Source organism: Aquila chrysaetos, chromosome 11, assembly GCF_900496995.4.
Source record: "Aquila chrysaetos chrysaetos chromosome 11, bAquChr1.4, whole genome shotgun sequence".
Lineage (NCBI taxonomy): Eukaryota > Metazoa > Chordata > Aves > Accipitriformes > Accipitridae > Aquila > Aquila chrysaetos.
Window position 1 is genome coordinate 9,654,797 of NC_044014.1, and position 18,728 is coordinate 9,673,524.

The 18,728-nt window shown below is 40.9% G+C and overlaps 1 protein-coding gene across 20 annotated transcripts in view; it reads left to right on the forward strand.

Moving 5' to 3' along the window:
- ABLIM1 (actin binding LIM protein 1) overlaps positions 1–18,728 on the forward strand; it is a 212,467-nt gene that overhangs the window by 89,992 nt on the left and 103,747 nt on the right. For all 20 annotated transcript variants that reach the window (XM_030030508.2, XM_030030492.2, XM_030030493.2 and 17 more), the window contains one exon: positions 6,395–6,529. In XM_030030508.2, coding sequence (XP_029886368.1) covers positions 6,395–6,529 — 135 coding nt within the window. The remainder of the gene's footprint in view (positions 1–6,394; positions 6,530–18,728) is intronic.

Here is an 18,728-nt window from a genome sequence, read left to right on the forward strand (position 1 = left end):
TGCAGTAACTTCTTTATCTGTCCCTGACAGCTGGGAGGTTTGATTTCAGTCTCAGTCATGGTTTGGTCACCTTAGCTGATAGGATTCTTAAAGATTTAAGATTCAAGAACTGAGTCTGCAGATAAGCAAAATGACACTGCATTTTTCATCCCTTCTTCTTAATAGCTAGTTCAGTAACTCCTCAAGGCTCCACTGTGCTGGGCTTTTCCTCAGAGAGTGTACGGGCTATAGACGGACAGGCTTTACAAACCAGAGGTTACAGACATTCACCTCTGCGAGAAACACAAAGGATGGGAGAAAATTACTTCTTCTCCTCTCTTTACAAAGAGAGCACGGAGAAGAAGTGATAAGCCAGATCTGGTTCTTGAACTTGATTCTCTGGTTTCTCTCTAGCGCCTTTCATCCCAGAACAGCTTTTTTCACAGTTTGTCGTCCTGTGCACAGTGCCTACCTGCCTACCTCTGTCCTGTCCCAAGCAAGCAGCTGCCGAGCTGGAATAACTACAGCCACTTGACAGCATCGGAGGCTGAGGGAGTTTTGATTCTGAAACCTTCAAGTTTTGAACTTCAAATCCTGTAAATTAATTTAAGAAATGATGGCCTCCAAAGCCATATCAGGTATTACGGAGAGAGGTGGCAAAGAGCGCTGTGGCCTGTAGGAAGATTTGGTTGCATTTACTGTCTTGGCAGTCTCTAGCACAGTCATTTTACCTTCATTCCCAAAACCAGTAAGGAGTGAGGAAATCTAAAACAGACTAGCAAAAAACTATGCAGTAGTTTCACACTGTTAAATCTTTGCTTTATTTTTCCTTCTTAATAGTCTTCAGCCAAGAAAACACAGCAGCCAATTGAAATTTAGCATTTCAGAGCGTGCTGTCTGTATTAGGCCACTTTTAAGATATAAAGGACACGGCTGTGAAATCCTGAGAGTCCCCTTGTCCATCCTGCTATGGGCACAGCATGATCTCAGTGCTGTGCAAAAGAGCCAAGAGGTTGTGGAGCTAGAAGTCACAGAAGTTATATATCCCAGCATGAAGTTTGAAGTTACACCTGCTACAACATGGTTAGAGTTGACTGAACATAACTCCAAGTTTATTTGTGAAGGTAGGCTTGCAAATGTGAAAATGACAAAAATTCACTTTTTAAAAGAACAATAGCCCTCCTGTTTAAATTTAGACGAAGCTGCTTTTTACTTTGGTTTAGAGCAGAACTGAACCCAGCATATTTTACTGTGACCTCTGATTTGCAGCATACGCATAGCAAGGCGTTTCCCAGAAGCTTCTTTCTGACTTCCAATAAAAAGCTGAAGTATTCTGTGGCTTGCAGCAGAGACATGGAGTCTTGCCAGCAAGAATCTGCAACTAAGAGTCACTTAGCCTGAGTCTTTGGTTTCCTAACAGTTCTATGTTCAGGGAGAGAATCATCAATAAGGGAGGCTGCAGTATTTATTTTCCTTGTTTCCTTTTATTCAGCAACTGTTGCTCTTCAGGTAGTTGCTGTAATTTCCATTTCAGAAGGGCTTGGTATGAGTACTGCGCTCCTTTTTCTGGCTGATGCAGCAAAACATATAATTGCTCTTAAACCTTTGTACAATGGTCTGCTCTGCATAAAGCACCACTGACAGGACAGTATTAAACTTTGCACAGCAAATTAATTCCTTCATTTTGCTCAGAAAGTGCCTTAGGTTTCTCATACAAACATTGGGTTGTTATTGGTCTTTTCTATCTCTTTTTCTTTTTAATTGTTTATTTTTCTTTGCAGATCTGAGATTATTTTGAGATGTTTTGATAAAATGCAGTAACAAGTACTCTCAAGCTGGTAGAGTTGCTTTGAATTTACATCGATACAGTGCAGTTGCAAAATTTAATGAAAGCAACGTTGCATGATTCACAGGGGAATGTAAGGAATGACAAAAATCATGGTGATATGTCTATGGAGTGATGTTAGCACAAAGCAGTACTCCAGTGACAAAGACTGTCTTCCTCATAGAAGAAGGTGCTATTGATGTTTGGGTTTTGGTTTTTTTTCCCTCCTTTTCCCCCCTGAATTAAACAACATAATCCAGACTTTCCAGTTGTCCCAGTCAGTGAACATGTTACTCTGGGTAAATTGGATATTTAATGGGACATTGATTTGTCTTATTGGAAACCCAAATGAGCTTAAGAAAGCATTAATTATTCATTTAAGCTGGTCTTGTAAGCAAGAGTGGAAGTTTCAACCTAGCTTGTCTTGAAAAGTTCTTCTGTGTATACCTCATGTTATACATCTTTACATGGCTCACCTTTACATATCTCATGTATGTTCATTAATAAAGAAAACAAAAATGTCTTCAGGCAGTGCCCAGCAACATTGCAAGTTAGAACTGTTATGAGGCAACCTGAAACTTTGGAAATTTTTATTGATGATCTTTTGTAATTAGTCTCCATAAAATTGTAAAGACTATGACAACTTAGACTTCTATAAGTACTGTAGCTTTCATAGTTAATCTTGAAAAGTGCTGAAGGAATAAAAGTAAGACTAAATATTCAAAGAAATTGTTGCATCTGTTTGATCTGTATGCCTGCTTCCAGCACCCCTTTGTTCAAGTGTAGACACTGCACTAGTTTAACTAGAGCCAGTTTAAAAAATCAGTTCACTTAGTAGCCTAGGTGCTTTTGATGGAATGACATTTGTTTGAAACTAGATCCATTGTGTTAGTAGGTGTTTGCAGCTTGCTGATGTGAGCTAGAATGATACATTGTGTATAATCTTACACAAAGAGATCCATGCACATCATTATACTGGTTGGGCTAAACTGATATAAAATCACATCTTGACTTAATCTGACATGTAGACAAGTTATCAGTTCACATCAGTATACTGGAACTGGTGAATACTTGACTTGTGTTCATATTGTACTACCCATGCAGTAAGTGTGTACTTTATGGTATGAAGATAATTGTGAGCCTTAGTACTGAACCAAGAATGTGTTGCTCTGGTAGCATCTCTCCCTCAGAAAGTTGTTAATTCATGTTCTTTTAATTTGGAAGATGGTCATGGTGTTAATATATTTGGATCTGAAACTTCATTAAAGGCAACACAGCTCCTCAGGTTAGTGTTTGTCCACTCACACACTTTTCAATGAATGCTGCTTCCAGAAATATGGCAGGTGTGGAATATGTAATCCGTCAGGACTGACTTACTGTCTTAGGTACTTACGCGTCTCTTGCCATCCCAGTGCCCGGGAACCTTGTCATCTGTATTTATTCTCACAGTGGGGTAAGGCTAAAAGTGCTGTTACACCTGGTTTACAGGCAGGGGCACTCAATACACAGAGAAACTAAAACATTCAGATAACCTGATTTTAAGCTGATAGGTTACAGGCTCAGAGACTTAGCTGAACTTCACTGTCTGACCTTAGTCCTTTAAGAGTTAAGGGCATGCCATGCAAAGAGCCCAGATATCGGTTGTGAAGCAGGAATTGGAACCTGGGTTATCCAGATCCTGAATTAATGTCCTGTCACTAATTATACTGGCTAGAGTCTGTTACTGTCTTAGTCGTGATATAGTTTCCTTACTGCACCACTGCTGCTGGTGCATAATGCCTGAGAATATATCCTCTAGCATGCAGTTGATATTGGGAGGGTTGGAGCAGGCAGAGCCTGAAATAGTTACTGTCTCAAGATGTGAAATCCTTGTAAGGAGGTGAGCCTAGCTCCTAGCTCAGGGTTTTCAGACCCAGAGGAGCTCGCAATTTACATGTCCAGTAAACTGGTTGGACTTCAGCCACAAACATTTAAATAAGTTGCTTGTAAAGGTATTTGTCTTCCTTTTTCTTTAGTTCCCTGTTCTGTCGTCACTGTTCTCTATAAAGGGTCACCTCTGCCACTGAGAAGCCTTGTGTGTATTGCATATATCCAAAGGAAAAAGCTTACAAGCAATTCCTTGCAAAAGTCAATTACTGAATCTTGACCTACAATGCCAGATTGAGGCCAGTAAGACAAGCACCGTAATTAGCTTCACTTAAGAGATCAGTCTGGAAATAGCAACTAGCAGTATTTATATTCATTTAAATGGCTGTAAAGGCAGAACTGGAAAGAAGTTGTATCATTGGACCAGTCTTGAAAACATTTATCTACTCTCTAGTAAAGAGCAAAAACTTGTCTTTCAGATCAACAATGGAAGATCTGGATGCTGTCATGCAGAATATGTTAGGGTGTCTTCCACATGTGAGTTTGAGAGAGCAGAATCTTGCGGGTACAGATTTCACACTGCAGCATTTACAACCTAGAGAGTGTTTGTCCAAATCCTTGATCCAGTTCCTCATTTGAGCAATTTTAAAAATTCTGTTACCTTTTCTTCAGTTGGCATCAGGCCCATCTCAGGCTGTCTGGATCTGAGAGGGAATTTTCCTCATAATAATTTAATTTGCTAGCAGTTGTCTCTATGTTTGTCTCTTATTTTCTTTCTTTCTTTCTCATTGCATAAACTATGTGTTTCCTTGGTTACAAGTTAATAGTTAATACTCTTGTTTGGAAGAATAATAACTTCCACTCCAGAAATAGTATTGCACTGCAGACTATTAGGTGAGGTTCACTCAAGGCAAGGCATTTACTGGGCTCTTATTTAAATGGAGCTGCTAATTGAAATACTGGTTCGTATTGCCAGCTGCATTCTGTTCACCAGTATGGGCTGAATAACTGCTCAAGGGAAATAGTTGAAATGAGGCTAGCAGAGGAGGAGGTATTCAAAACTTTGAGCTTGAGTAGAAGAATTCAGCCATTTTCTTTGAAGACTGGGGGGGGTGGTGTATGGGGGTGAAGATCAAAATAGCAGCTGCCATATTAGTTTGGCTAGACTTACAGCAGAAATTATTGCTTGGAATATTTGTTATCCTCTATTCTTGATGCTGTTACTCCTGTAATCACATATTAGGCTTTTTTATTATTAATCTTGCATTTATATAGTGCAGAATGATGACAGCATTTCTTCACTAGGTCATTTATAAAGGAGAGTAATATGGAAGGACTTCATGAAGCGATGGGGCTTTTTCCCTAGAAGTTCATTGAGGAAGGGGAGGAAACTGGTGCAGTAAATATGAGCAAGGTATCTGTTATGCTGCTGCATAAGCAGTAACCTGAAAAAAAAGCACAATCCTGGCTAGGGAGATGTTAGGAATTGATCAGGAAAGGAAAAGAGTTCCAGAAAAGATAAAATAATGAAGATGATTCCCAGTGACAGTGAGAGTAATGTATGTGTATCAGCAGTCAGTCCTTTGCAGGCCAGGAAGAGCAGGACAGGAATGGTATAAAGACAGAGGCGTGGGTAGAGAGGTATGTTTTCTCTGAAATGTTCTGATGAGCATCACTAGTTTGAGAACAATATTACAAGGAGGACAACTTTCTACTGCTAGAATGGGATGTGGGAGGGAGGTTTGAAGGAATGTTGTTTTGTTCAGGAACATTCTGGGTAATATTTTCCACTTCAGACAGTACAGCTGAGACTCAATCTTGCTCTAGCTTACACCCATGCATTTCTATTGGGGCCTCAAGCTGCCACAAGACACATCTGAAGAGAAAGTAAAACGCTTTTTGCGGAAGCCAAATGTGGAGCAATAAAACTTTTACTACGACAATGAAATATACAATAAAGCTGACACAAACCTTTCCTGTTCCTACCCAAGCTCTGCTCAGGGCTGTGGGATAGCTGATCAATTACCAGCACCTGGAAATTTGTTTCCCTGACTATATTGCAGATGCTTTGGTCATTTCTGTCTACTTACAGTATCTCTAATTTGCAGGCAGAGAGTTGTTTCTGCTAGAATTAATGGGAGTAGAAACAAATAATGTTGGCTTCTTTTCTCTTCAGATGTGCTTTCCCTGTGTTAGGTATGTGCTGTAGCAAAATGGGGATGTTTGTAGTTTGTATTTAATATAGTCATTTGCATGCAAAGTCAGGCTGCCTGGTTCATCTGGTTTCCCCAAACATGATTTGGAATTGCTTTCCTTTCATTCTTTTTGCTTGGATTGTATTCTTTCTTGGATTAAAATAACCCAGTTCTTGTTGCCTCTTGTGCTCATTGAATGGTTTGCACACACTCATGTTCTTGGAAAGAAAAGCTTAGGTATTCTGAATGCATAAGTACTCTGGCACTGAAACTGCAGAGGCAATTTTTGCTCGTCTTTCTGTGGCAGCCTCAGTGGAAGGAAGTAGTAGCTGATGTGAATGGCTTAAACTACTGGTTTATGAAAAGGCTATATTTAAAAAAAATGGTGGTGACTTTTTAGATCAGCGTAAAATGTGAACAGATACATTTGTATCGTGATGAAAAGTGTCTGAGAACACAGATTTATGTGTGTACAGGAGAAAGTACTCGTTTTGTCTGGGTTTAATTTTTTTTTTTTTTTTTTTTACAGTGGCCCATCCTCAGGAGCCTCACCACCCCTCTGAAAAGCCAGTCATCCACTGCCATAAATGTGGGGAGCCATGTAAAGGTGAAGTACTCCGTGTTCAGGCCAGACACTTTCACATCAAATGCTTCACCTGCAAAGGTAAGACCTCGATATTCTTCTGTTAGAAATGAGTCAATTTGCGCAAATGCACCTTGAACCAGTGATGAGAGGTCACGCTTCCTGCAATTGGCCAATTACAGGATATTTTTGTTGTTCGGTGTCCGAAGAATTTGTGGGCAGGAAGGGTAAAGAATGGGGGGTGAAATGGCTGAATAGCACATGTACAAGCAGCAAGGTGAGCAGCACCACATAGAACAAATTCAATATGCAAACATCTATGATTTAATTGAAAGGAAAGGTTATATGAGGTGTTTGATTTGGGGAGGGGTGTGATAAATTTGCCACCACTAGAAGACTCAAAATAGCACATTCTGGTCTGAATACTTATGCATTCATTCCTTTTCTTTTCTACTGTTCACTGGGTACAAGCTACACAATAGATAATTATACCTGAAAGAGATGGGGAAAAAAAAAAAATCTTGGCTCTTTTTAATATTATTTTCAATTTTATTTGCTTCATACAGTTCTATGTAAACAGTCAGTTTCAGATATTTCCCAAATAGTAAATTAGGCCATAATTAGACTCTGGCTGCTTTGGTGATTTTTTTTTTTTTTTTCTGTTTGTTTGGGAAACAATGGAACAACACTAAACATCCAAGATGAAGTGCTTTATGGAGAGTCACAAAAGATAGGAAGACAAAGTATAGCCCTAGCAGCCACTCAGAAATCCAGTGTAAATATTTGACTTGGTTTCAAATGTTGTGTTGTATGTATTTCCTGTTATTTTCATATATGGGGCAAGAGTATGTTTAGATTATGCAGTGTGATGGGGTGAAAAGGAATATAGCATAAGAATACTTAAGAAATTTCTGTCTTTTTGTAGTTTTTGTTCTAAGTGCTTTTTCAAGGATTTGAATAATCTGGATAATTATTTTTTTAAACTGTTAATAGCAACCACTGCCTTTCATTAGGGATAGTTATGAAAATTAAGTTCCTTTTAACTGAACTGATTGCTGAAAGTAAGTACCTGCCTTCAAAAAAACCCACCAAAAAACTGCTGATGGATACTGACGTCCAAGAGAAACACGCAGGGTGGTCTCAGAGGAGTATGTGCTGGGGCGAGGGGGAGCCTTAGCCACACGTTTTAGGAGAGGTGCCTTCAGCGAGCGAGCAGTGCAGAGGATTGTTACAAAAGGGAAGGGAGCAGGAGACAAGGGATATCTGTAGCAGCCATGCCGATACCGTGTCCCTCAGAAAAAGCCGAGCTGGAGCTTCTAAGCTGAGTGGCCGAAAAAATTTTCTTTACTTGCTTTTCTCGTGGTTCGATTTTGCCTAAGTTGGAGAAATAGCAGTATGCGCGCTGACGCGCACACTGTGTACATGAGCGTATCTGTACATACTTGTGTGCGTAAGTATATGCATACACGCGCAGACGCGTACTGGGGGCCTCTGTTTTGCTGGGCCTCCTCTTCCTCGGTGTGAGCCTCCCCCTCTCGCTGGGTCTGCGCTCCCTGGGCCTCCCCTCCCAAGGGCTGGGATTCTCCGGGCATCCCACTCTTTTCGGCCTCCCGCCCGCCGTGGGCCTCCCTGACTCCCTAGGTCTCTGCCTCCATGGGACCTTATCCTCTCAGCCTCCCACCACTTCAGGCCTCCCTGTGTGAGCCTCCCTCCCTTTCTGGCTCCCCCTCGCTTGGTCTCTCATGCTTTTGGGGCTCCCTGACTCTCTGGGCCTCCCCTTCCATGGGCTGGGATTTTCTGGGACTCCCAGTTTTAGGGAGGGCTCCCCTTTTTTGGAGCCTCTTTCACCGGGGGGCTCCACTTGTGAGCCTCCCACTCGCTCAAGGCTTCACTGACTCTCTTGTTCTCAGCCTCTGAGGGCTTCAAGTCTCTGAGCCTCCAGTTTTTTGGGGGGCCTCCCAACAATTTTGCGCCACCCAACTCTCTACAAGCCTCCGCTGTGTGAGCCTCCCGTCTTTTTATTGGCTTGTCATGCTTTCGGGCGTCCTGCTCTTTCTGGGCTCTGCTCCCGCCCCACCCTGCAATGGGCCTCCCACACACACTCATCGGTCTCCCACTGTGTGAGTCTCGCCCCTCTCACTGGGCCTCCCCATCCGTGGGCTGCCATTCCCTGTGCCTCTCCCTTCCTTTTGGCCTGGGCCTCGTAATCTCATGGACCTCCACCGTGTGAGCCTCTCCCTCCCTCTGGCCCTGCCCGTCACCGGGCCTCCACTCTGAGCCTTGCCCTCAGATATAAGTATCTCTATATTTCTATATTTGTATTTATATTTGCCTGAAAGAAGTAAGAAAGCTGCATGGCGGGCAGCTGGGTTCCTGGCAGAGCTTTGTCTCCTGTCAGGAGAGGCCTCCTGTCAGCCCCAGTTCTGCCAAAGGGTTCTGAGGCTTTGGGTTGTGGAGCTGCCTCGGGAATGGGGAGAGCCCTGCCCGCTCCTCGGAGCGAGGACCTGAGGGGCTCTCAGCAGCTCCGGCTCATGCCACTGAGCCCTCTGACCACAACAAGGACTCACTGTGGCTTTTTACAAAAAAGAGGCTTAATGAAGTGTTAAATAATGGTAAAACTACTTTTTCTGAAATCGTCACCTGTGAAGTTGGGCGTTCTGAAGCAGGAGGCAATCCTGACTCCGTCATGCAGTTTCTGTTTAATGGACAGCAATACAGTTGGCTGAATTAAGTAACCATAGTACATAGAATGACAGGTAAGAATATGGAGAAATACAGAGTCCTGCGTGAAACAAGGGAAGAGTTGCATCTGTACAACCAGTGTATGCTGCCTTCAGTCCTAGCATAAAGTAGGATAGATACAATTGAGGTGAATGTGGTGGAGCTGGTGCCAAACATGGAGAAAGGTGCTGGAGTAAATCAGAGTAACTGAGTAACTAAAACAAAGTAGCAGAATCTATACTATAGAGCTTTTTGCTTCCTTTAAAGCCAAGTCATCTTTTCTGAAAGTCCATGTCTAGCATGTATACTGCAGATCCAGATTTTGAGAAGTGCCTCAAGCCTAGTGCCTGAGTTTCAGTTACATTTTTCATGTTCCAAATACAAGTGGAATAGTATAGTAGTGTGATTGCTGTAACTCTGTTCTTCTGCTTCCTAAATAGATGGGATATAGCAGAAATTAGAAATACCTGTTTTCCTATGTTACTAAAGTTTTTTTTTAAAAAGTCACTTGGGTTATTTGCATGCAATGAACGGCAAGAATCTAAGACATTCTGTGTTTGTGTTACCTGTGGTTTTTAGTTAAATTCAGCTAGATAGCTCAAAAAATACTGAACTTTCTCCTGGACATTGATGTCTTTCATATGTGTCAAACTGGAATGGTATCAGCCTATCATGGAAGGCAGAGGGGAGCACTACGTGCACTGTTCCTGAAATGCTTGGGGTAATGGAAATGCATCCGTCTTTCTGTATTACAGTTGCTGTATTTCAGGCAGTACTTGGTCTTGTATAAGCCCTAAGCAGTTCAAAACCAGCAACAAGTTGTTTCTTTTACTGTTTCTACCCAAAGTGAGTCGTGGTCTCAATTTACAGAAGACACTGGATTAGGGTGTTTCCAGCAGCAGACCAGCTGAGACCCTTTGAGTCATGACGAAGAATGGTAATTCAGGCCAGGCAACAAACAGCATGCTTGGGACCTCCCGAAAAAGCAAGGGAGCAGATGGAATAGGGGTCTGGAATTGCGCTCCTCCTGATGCACCCAATTAATCTTGCTAATTTTGGGGGGTCTAATTTCTTCTTTCACTTGTGTTTTAGTTACTTAGTCATACACTGCTTTTGTGCTTTGACTATTCTGTTGCAAGGCTGGGTTTACAAGGATACTCCCCTGCCCACCCCAGGGCAGTATCTAAACTTGTTGTGGCTTCTGTTTATGGATATATTTCCAAGCTGATGACAGTTTAATATTCTCCAATATTATTGACCTCATGACTGCTTGCATGAAGATCACCAGAGAAAGGAGAGCTGTAGAAATACCTCTCTCTGATAGAATTGAAACTGATTTTTATCATGAGCTTGTTAAGGAAACTTTTCGCTTGTGGAAGCTGACTGGTTGCATATGTTCACTTATTATTTAGGAGAGGGGGGGTAACAGTGTAGCTTCTGCCTGTTTGCAGTATCTGCACATCCCAGTTTGAACTGAGAGGGCCAGTGCTGAATCTTAGATACTTTTGCTGTTCAGTCAGTCTGCGCCTTATTAGTTGGGTTTGCCAGCAAGTGAGTGTCATCTTTTCTGTGTCCATTTGTCTTTCACTGAGAGAAAGGAAAGGGGTATGTATAGGAGGTTGCTCCAAGTCCTGTTTCAAATCTTATACCTAAGCTGCAGAGCTTGTTTATTGTTGGCCTCTCATATTTAAGTGAATGCAGTTTTTGTTTAAACCATATAGTTATTTACTTATATTGCATATTGTCTGACCATATGGTTCATACAAGTGGGACACAGATGTTCAAGTAATTTTTTTTTTTCCTCTTAGTCTGATGGGTTTTTAATCTGACATGACTGTGACTCTACAGGAGATGGAGTTAGACCCCCTCAGTTTATACAGCATGTTGTTAGCTAGAGGAAACAACTGATACTGGGACCAGAGCGTATCAGCTGCATCTACAGGTGGCTTGGTTGTCTTTCTCCTTTCTGTATACTAAAGTTTGCTCTTGAGACTTCAACTCATACATCTACAGTGTGAAAGACTTGAACAAGCTTGTATTTGTCTGACTGCTGTCATACCTCCTGGAAATGTTTAAGTTTTTACCCGTACACTTGGTCTGATAGTCTAGTGAAGATTTGGAAAAAATCCATTCCCTCATAAAGCTGTCACACTAGTTGTATAGTAGCAGAGTTGCAGTGTTTTCGGTGTGATCCTGTTCTTACTTTGCTCTGTATGAGATTCCTTTTTTTTTTTTTTTTTTTTGTCATCCATGCTATCAACTTTGTGTTTACATCATACTGTTAAGCGTATTTGATATGATCATAATCCTGCTTCCCTAGGTTATGTCAGAGACACATAGGCCCTCTGTGATTGCTTGGCATGCATGTCAGTGGTCGTTGTTGCACTGCAGGCACATGGTGACTTAAGCCTCCATGCTGCATCAGCCAGCTCAGGACATGCTCATGTGTCATGTAATGTGATCAGACGGTCATCTATCCCTGTAGTTTGGTGCTGCGTCCATCTCTAGAATCTTTCTCAGAATAGAGAATAACTGCTTCCTGACAAAGATGACAAGTAAAACCTCCACCGATTGATGGGTTCCCATACCCCCATGATAAGATGCAGCTAGCTGTTACTCTCTGCCTGTTGAGAACCAAGTGTATACAGCTGGTTTGTCCTATCTGCCTGGAAAGGCTGGCTAGTTCTATTTGTGGCTCCAGATAAGAGCTGATCAAAAAACAAAGAGCTGAAAATGGTGTGGCCTGTCCCCCAGAAGGTGAGCTCTGCTGGCCTCCTGATAGGCAAAGAATCTCAGGCAGTCAGCAGCTGACTTGGAGCTGGAGTTAACAAGGGAATGATGGACAGGGGAGGGATAGGAGACATTTAAGAGTGCAGCTCCAGGAGCACTGTTCAGAGCGGTTGTCTTTGGCTGTGTTATAACAAAGTCACTTACCTTGCTAAGGAATTACAGTGTGTTACAAATGCAAGTTTAATTGGATTCTGCATTACCTCCAATTGTAATAAATAAGTCTTAATTTCTATTTTACCAGGAGCATGCTACTCTTACATAGCAAATTGCTAATGATTACCAGGCAATGGAAGCAGCAGGCTGAGAGGAGGGAGGGTTAGATGAGGAGGTTGAAGGGAGAACAGACTAAGCTGGAGACCTCATTGTTTTACTTTTTGTCTTTAATAAGCATTGACATTAACAAGAATGAATTAGTAGCTTATAAAGAGGTAAAAAAAATTTCTTGTAAGCATCTATGTACATGAATAACTTTTCTGGAAAAACTAAGGCTATTCACTGCAATGTCTGTTACATATGTAAATGTGTGTGGGATCAGGCCCTAAATTAGGATGTGCATGAGCAGAGATTTTAATATCTCCATTTAAATTTTGATCTGATACAAATGAAAATTTTCTGTCATTGTCAGTTGATTACAGTTCATTTTACCCTATTGCATGTACTAGGAGAGGAAACTTTGAGGCTAGCAAAATTGTTGTAATAAGACTTTATTATTAAGCCTGTGATTCATCCTCTGGGTTAGAGGGAAATGCTGTTTCAATACACTGTATTGCTTAACAGAACAAGCCTTAAGCTTTCATAGTAACAATGTAAAAGTTTACATAGCTTGATTTTGGTACATGTAGAGATTGGTTGCATTATCTTAACAAGGTAAGGTAGTATTTGTGGTAGGAATATTTCAAATAGTAGACAGTGTCCCTGTTCTTGATGTCAAATATAAATTGGAAAACATAGTTTGCTTCCATGTGGTAGCCTAAACTAAAACAAAAAAACCAACTCATAAATAAGTAATCCTGCCATGAGAATATGTATGGTGTCCTAAAGTTTTCTAGTCCTCACTATGTGGCATAAATGTCTGTAATGTGATTAGGCTATGCCAGGTGGAAATGCTTCACTGTGTATGAATGTTTTACATACTATAGCGATATCAGATATCAAAAGGCAATTGCCAGCTAATATTCTTGGTAATTATAAGGCAAAGCCAAGTCTTGGCATACAGGAAGCATTCCACAAACCCAGAGTATCCCACGGAGAAGAAACTTTTAGCTTCTATTAAAGCATTGTTATAAATCAGCATAAAGCAGTTTCTTAATTATGGAACAAATGTGCTCATTTTCCTCTTTTGAGTTAGCTGTCTTTGAAGCTTATTTAGGAAAGCCCCACATCAATATGTACGTCCAGGATCCTTTGTGGTATGTTTAGGTTCCAGGCACGGGTCTGTTTCTTTTATGTGTTGACTTTTCCAAGGCTACAGCATCTGTAGTTCAATGAGCTTGACAGGGAAGGGGGAGGGTTCCTAAGTTTGGATTTTGGGATGCTCTGTAATCTTTGACTTTGAACTGGATCTTCCTCCCTTGAAGGACTGGGAAGAAGTTAGGGTCATGTAAGCAGACACTGTATCAATAGGCTGGAATGTGTTTTAAATCATTAGTTCTTTGACCTTTGATCTGTCATCAGATTCCTTCAGTGGCAGCAGGAGGAGGCTGCAAACTGGCTGCTGGGTAGTTAGTGCTATTAATAGTTAGGTGTCAGTGGATGGAAAGTTTATATATGAGGACATTCTTGTAGTAGATATCCAGTGCAGTGTTTGAAAAGATCTCTGCATTACCACAAATACTTCTGACACAGAGACTGATCTGCGGACACAGTATCTGGTGGATAGAATGTGCTCCTTCCTGAGCGTCAGGAAATTATACGAGATCCCCTGAAGCTCTGAATCACTGAACCAAAGAGCCTTCTTCATCTAAAAGCTCTCCAGGCTTGTAATTCTCTTTCAATACACCATGGTACTGCTTGCCAGCTTGTGAACTTCCCTTTTCAGCTTGGTTATTGAAACAGCCTTTAACATTATTAAGTGTTTTGATTTTTCTCAAGAGTGTTTGTATTTTCATTTTTTTTCCTAAACCTGAGTATCTTGGCTTTCATTTACAGAAAAGGGCATTTCTAGTCATTAAAATAGAAAACCTTGGAAAAATGTGAACCTGAAATGCTCTAACAAACAGCAGAATACAGATAAAAAGGACAGAAATATTACAATATCCTGGTTTGGACCATCAGGACTTTGGGGATCTGACTCAAGATCTTGAAGGATTACAACTCTGCATCCTTTACCCATGGTAGAAAGTCCGTGGAAGGGAATGAGGAAGAGTCAGTTGAGATTTTAAGGGTGAAAATGAAAGAGAAGTACTTGTTGCTGAAGAGATTAGTACACAAATAAGTGAAAAAGCAAAAAGGGGGTCATGCTGTTATCTGTGCGCACAGGGAGACCTAATAAGGGACAGTGAGAACATGTTTAAGGACAGCAAATCAGGCTAGAACAGTTTAGAAAATCCAGGGAGCAATGGGATTCTGCTGTTCCTGGGAAGCGAACAGAGGTTAAAATTTCTCCCGTGACAGGAAATGGGATTCAGATGTGAATTTATGCATTCAGGTAGCTTGATATGAAAACAAGCCTCAGTCGCAGCTGTGAGAGTAACTGCCATTTCTGTAGTTGCATATCTTAGCTGCTGTGTCTTGAAGCCTGTTCTTTTTCTTGCAGTGATGCTTATTGGTGTGTCACTTCAGGTTCAGGTGAGGGCCTGGGAAGTTTGCTGTAAGACAGGCTGGTTTCCTGCAAAATGACCCTAACCCTCCCGTAACCCATAAGCAGCAGGGAGAGCTCTGTCTCATTAGTGGTAGTAGCCTTTGGGATGGCAATGGGCTGTTTCAGAGGTGCAGCAGATTTTAAACTATATCCAACCCCTTGGCAGCGAAAGCTGCCAGTCAGCCTCCACACTTGTGGAAAAGAGTCTCCATAAGAATTCCTGAGGATCCCTTGCTCCCTGCTGAAGAAGCATGGTGGGTGAGGTCTCTGTGGGCTTTGACAGTAGGGCTCAAGCTATACCCATAGATCTATCTCACGCTGCTCTCCCATCCTCTGAACCTTTCCTGCCCTTCTACTTGTTTTCAATAGCAATGTCTTATTTTATTTGGGTCTTTTTTCCAAATTATTCTTTCCATTTTCATATAATACACTGAATTGTTAATTTTTGCTTTAGATGTTGACAGGAAAAAAATTCCAAGCAGTTTCATCCCATTCTGAAGTGGATCCTTGGTTTGCGCTTGTGGTTTTAATGCTATTAATGGCAATTGGTTGACACTGATCTTAGTTTAGTTGGGCCTGAAGTCTCTTTCATATAAACGTTTGACAGGGAATGAAATTAATTGCACTACTTGGCTGATGTTGATGAATGCTGACAGATGCCATGTCAGATTTTAACAAGCTACTGGATCCCTTTGAAAGTAGAGGGCCAGCAGGATGCTTTACAGGTGCTTGATGACTGGTGCAGAGCATCCTTATGAAAATATGGAAAGTTGCTTGGGTTTATTGTCAATGTATCTTTCATTTGCCTGGCTTGGATGAGGTTTATTTTTGTTCTATTCTTACATCCTTGGATTGCTTATTTATAATCTTTTTAGAGAGATCTCTCATCTAGATAGTTACAGCCAAGCTATACCAGGCTAAACTTTGACATTTTTCCACTGTTTGCATTTTCTTCAAGGTTCATTTCCCACAGACCCATAAATGACTTTGATCTCCACCTAGTGCTTAGTTTAATGTGAAAGGTGTTTTAAATGGTTGAATGATTCTTGCCATTGTTTCCATCCTGGTGCACAAAACACTGATATTTCAGTTGGGAAGCTGTCACATTGCTACATTATATATGGCTGTTGTTTGCTTGCTGTTGAACTCAGGTACTAGCTATTGTCTGTTAGATTGCTAGAAAGACTGAAATATATGCATGTCAGGTGCAGACAGGAAAGTTTCCCTGTGCAGTGTTGTTGGTATCTCCAGTGTTAAGGAGAAAACCAAAGCAAGCTGACCTCGTAGGACTAAAGGCAGTGTCATGGCATTGACTGGGAAGTTGATTAAATTAAAACTCTGAGCTCATCTGAAACTCCGTGATCACTACTGGTTTCAAATCAGTGAATGAATGCTTGCATTAAATGCTTAAAGGTTTCACTCAAGTACCCCACTGAGAATTACTTGTGTCATAATGACAGTGGCACTCAGTAGTCATGCAGGCAAGGTGTTTGAAATGGAGAGTTAAGGTTTTTCAAGGGAAGAGGAGAAGGGCCTGGCTGGAGGCTAGAGGATGCTTCTCAGGGGGATCGCAGACTGATTTAGGACATGAAAGAAATGCAGCCTCATCTTTTGCTCAGGAGGTATTTTAGCTGCTAAACCTTTCATCCAGCTGGTCACTAGATAACAAAGCAGATTTTAACATCACCTGTATTTGTCCATGTATATAAAGCTCTTTTGACTTCCCAGGGTTGTTTTTAAAGTCAATCTGTTGCAATGAGAAGAGATTCTAGAACCACTGGAAATGCTGGACACAGTTCCAAATAGCTTGGATCAAAATGCATCTCTCATCAGTGTATGGCAAAAAAAAATCTCCAGTGACAGACCGTGACAAACAGTTATCAGGATCTCTGTTACAGCTTTTGCAAAAAGCTGTATGCAATTTCTTAATGGTGGCTTGTAATCTTTCTGCAATTGTAGTGCTGCAACATGGCTTCTGAGATTTACTGTTCTTGTGGTCTTCTGATGATACTTTGATGTACATTCATTCTTTAAATGATTTATGCCATCAAGAAGTGTTGATAAGAGGAATAAAACAAAGGCAGAGAAAGACTTAGTTCATTTGAAATGTAGAAACTTTAAACTTTAATAAGAACATGAACCTTGCTTTCATCAATGCAGGATTTGTTAAGCTCTCTCTTAGGCAAAAAAAACCAACCAGATTTTTCCTGTGTATTTGCTTAGATGTAGGTGATAAACTGAAACATTGCCAAATTCGTTTCTACTTTCAAACAAGAAATCCAGTATGTCCTAAGAAATAAATGTTGTATGAACATTTCCCTACTTGAGAACAGCACCATTATTCTATGAAGCTTAGAAATATAAGAAAGGAATAAAACCCCAACAGGAAATTGAATTTGCACCTTATTTAATGCATGGTGACAAAACAGATAATTAGACTTTTCTTAATGAATAGCACTCACTTATGCAAACTGAGAGCCCATGCTTGTAGTCTGCTTGTGTGGTTTTGTTTCTTCAGCGTTGAAACAATTTTGCAATTTTTAATGAACATCAACATGGAGTTACTTTATGAAGGGCCTGGTTTTTCAACTCTCACTGACAATAACCCTATGGAAATCCTACATATAATGCTCAGTAGGATCAAATTCTGCTTCCATTCACTTTGAAAAAATCTGATCTCTTCATTTTCATCATCTGCGTTAAAGCTTGGAAGTGACTCAGCTTAAGAATCATCCTGGTCCCTTGGAGATCCCAGGCAGTTGGATTACCCTTGAGCAGCTACATTTTGTCAGACCCTGTAGCTTTGAGAGCTGACAGCAGCACTGACAGTATCTCCTACCTTTTTGTGCTCCAGGGATGCAAAATAGTAGCTCCAGAGAGTAGTTCAAGAGAGAAAAAGCTAGTAGGTTGGTGTTTTCCATACAGTGGGAGGCAGAACTGTGTTCCAGCTTATTCCATTCACAAGAGAGGCAGGATCATCTGTTTGGAATATGAAATTCTTTGATATACAGACTCTGAGAAAAAGGCTGAGTTCCTCCAGGAGCTGTTGAAGATAATGGTTTTCTTTTTTCATTTAAAGAAGAATGCTGATTTTTTTAAAATCTCTATGTTTGTGGTACCTCAGGGAATAGAAATGCTCCCCAGTGTCTCCTGTTTCAGAAGGGAGGTTCTGGTCATGTAAAATGGGATTTCTTCCATCACATTGAGTAGGAAGGGTCTGGGGGGAAATGTTATTCTCCTGTAGAACTATTTCCATGTGACGGATGTTTACAGAATACCTCTTGCTTTTTGCCTTCTCAAGTATGATTTGTGCATCACTATTGGCTCCACGAAGTAATTCTCTTGAAGTTGTTTTTCCCATCAGTATAGGAAAAAACCAAAAGAACATAATTTGATGTTTCCTATAAACTGTCATCATTTTGGTATTAATTTTTCTTTGACATGATACTTGCATTACAGCACTTGCCTAGATCACACTATTAGGATTTATTGTACGTACGCAGCAATCACAGCTGCTTTCTCTTCATTGCCTATGCTGTCTGTGGCATGAACGATGCTGGGCAGATGGTCTTTTTTTTAATAAAAACAATCACAATTCGTCATCCATCTTTTCTGTGGTATTCCTACAGTGGTCATAAATATGTGTGCTAAGGCAATATGTTTAAGCTTGAGGGGATTTGTTGTCAGAACCATGACTTGTGCACTGTTGCAAAAAGGAGAAAAAAAAAGAAAAGCTGTTTAAATCCCATCCTTGTTTGTACACCGCATTGTACACCAAGTGTGGATACAGTCATGTTCATCCTTTCTGATTTGATCTCTGAGTCAAAGTGAAAGCAGCCAGCTGGAACAGCATTTTTCTAACCATGGATGTTAACACTCTGGGTGACCCTTGTTTCACCCATGTACCTTAAAGCTGTGATTAGTGATAGGAACACATGTACTAAATTGACTGCAAAAATCTGTTGTAAT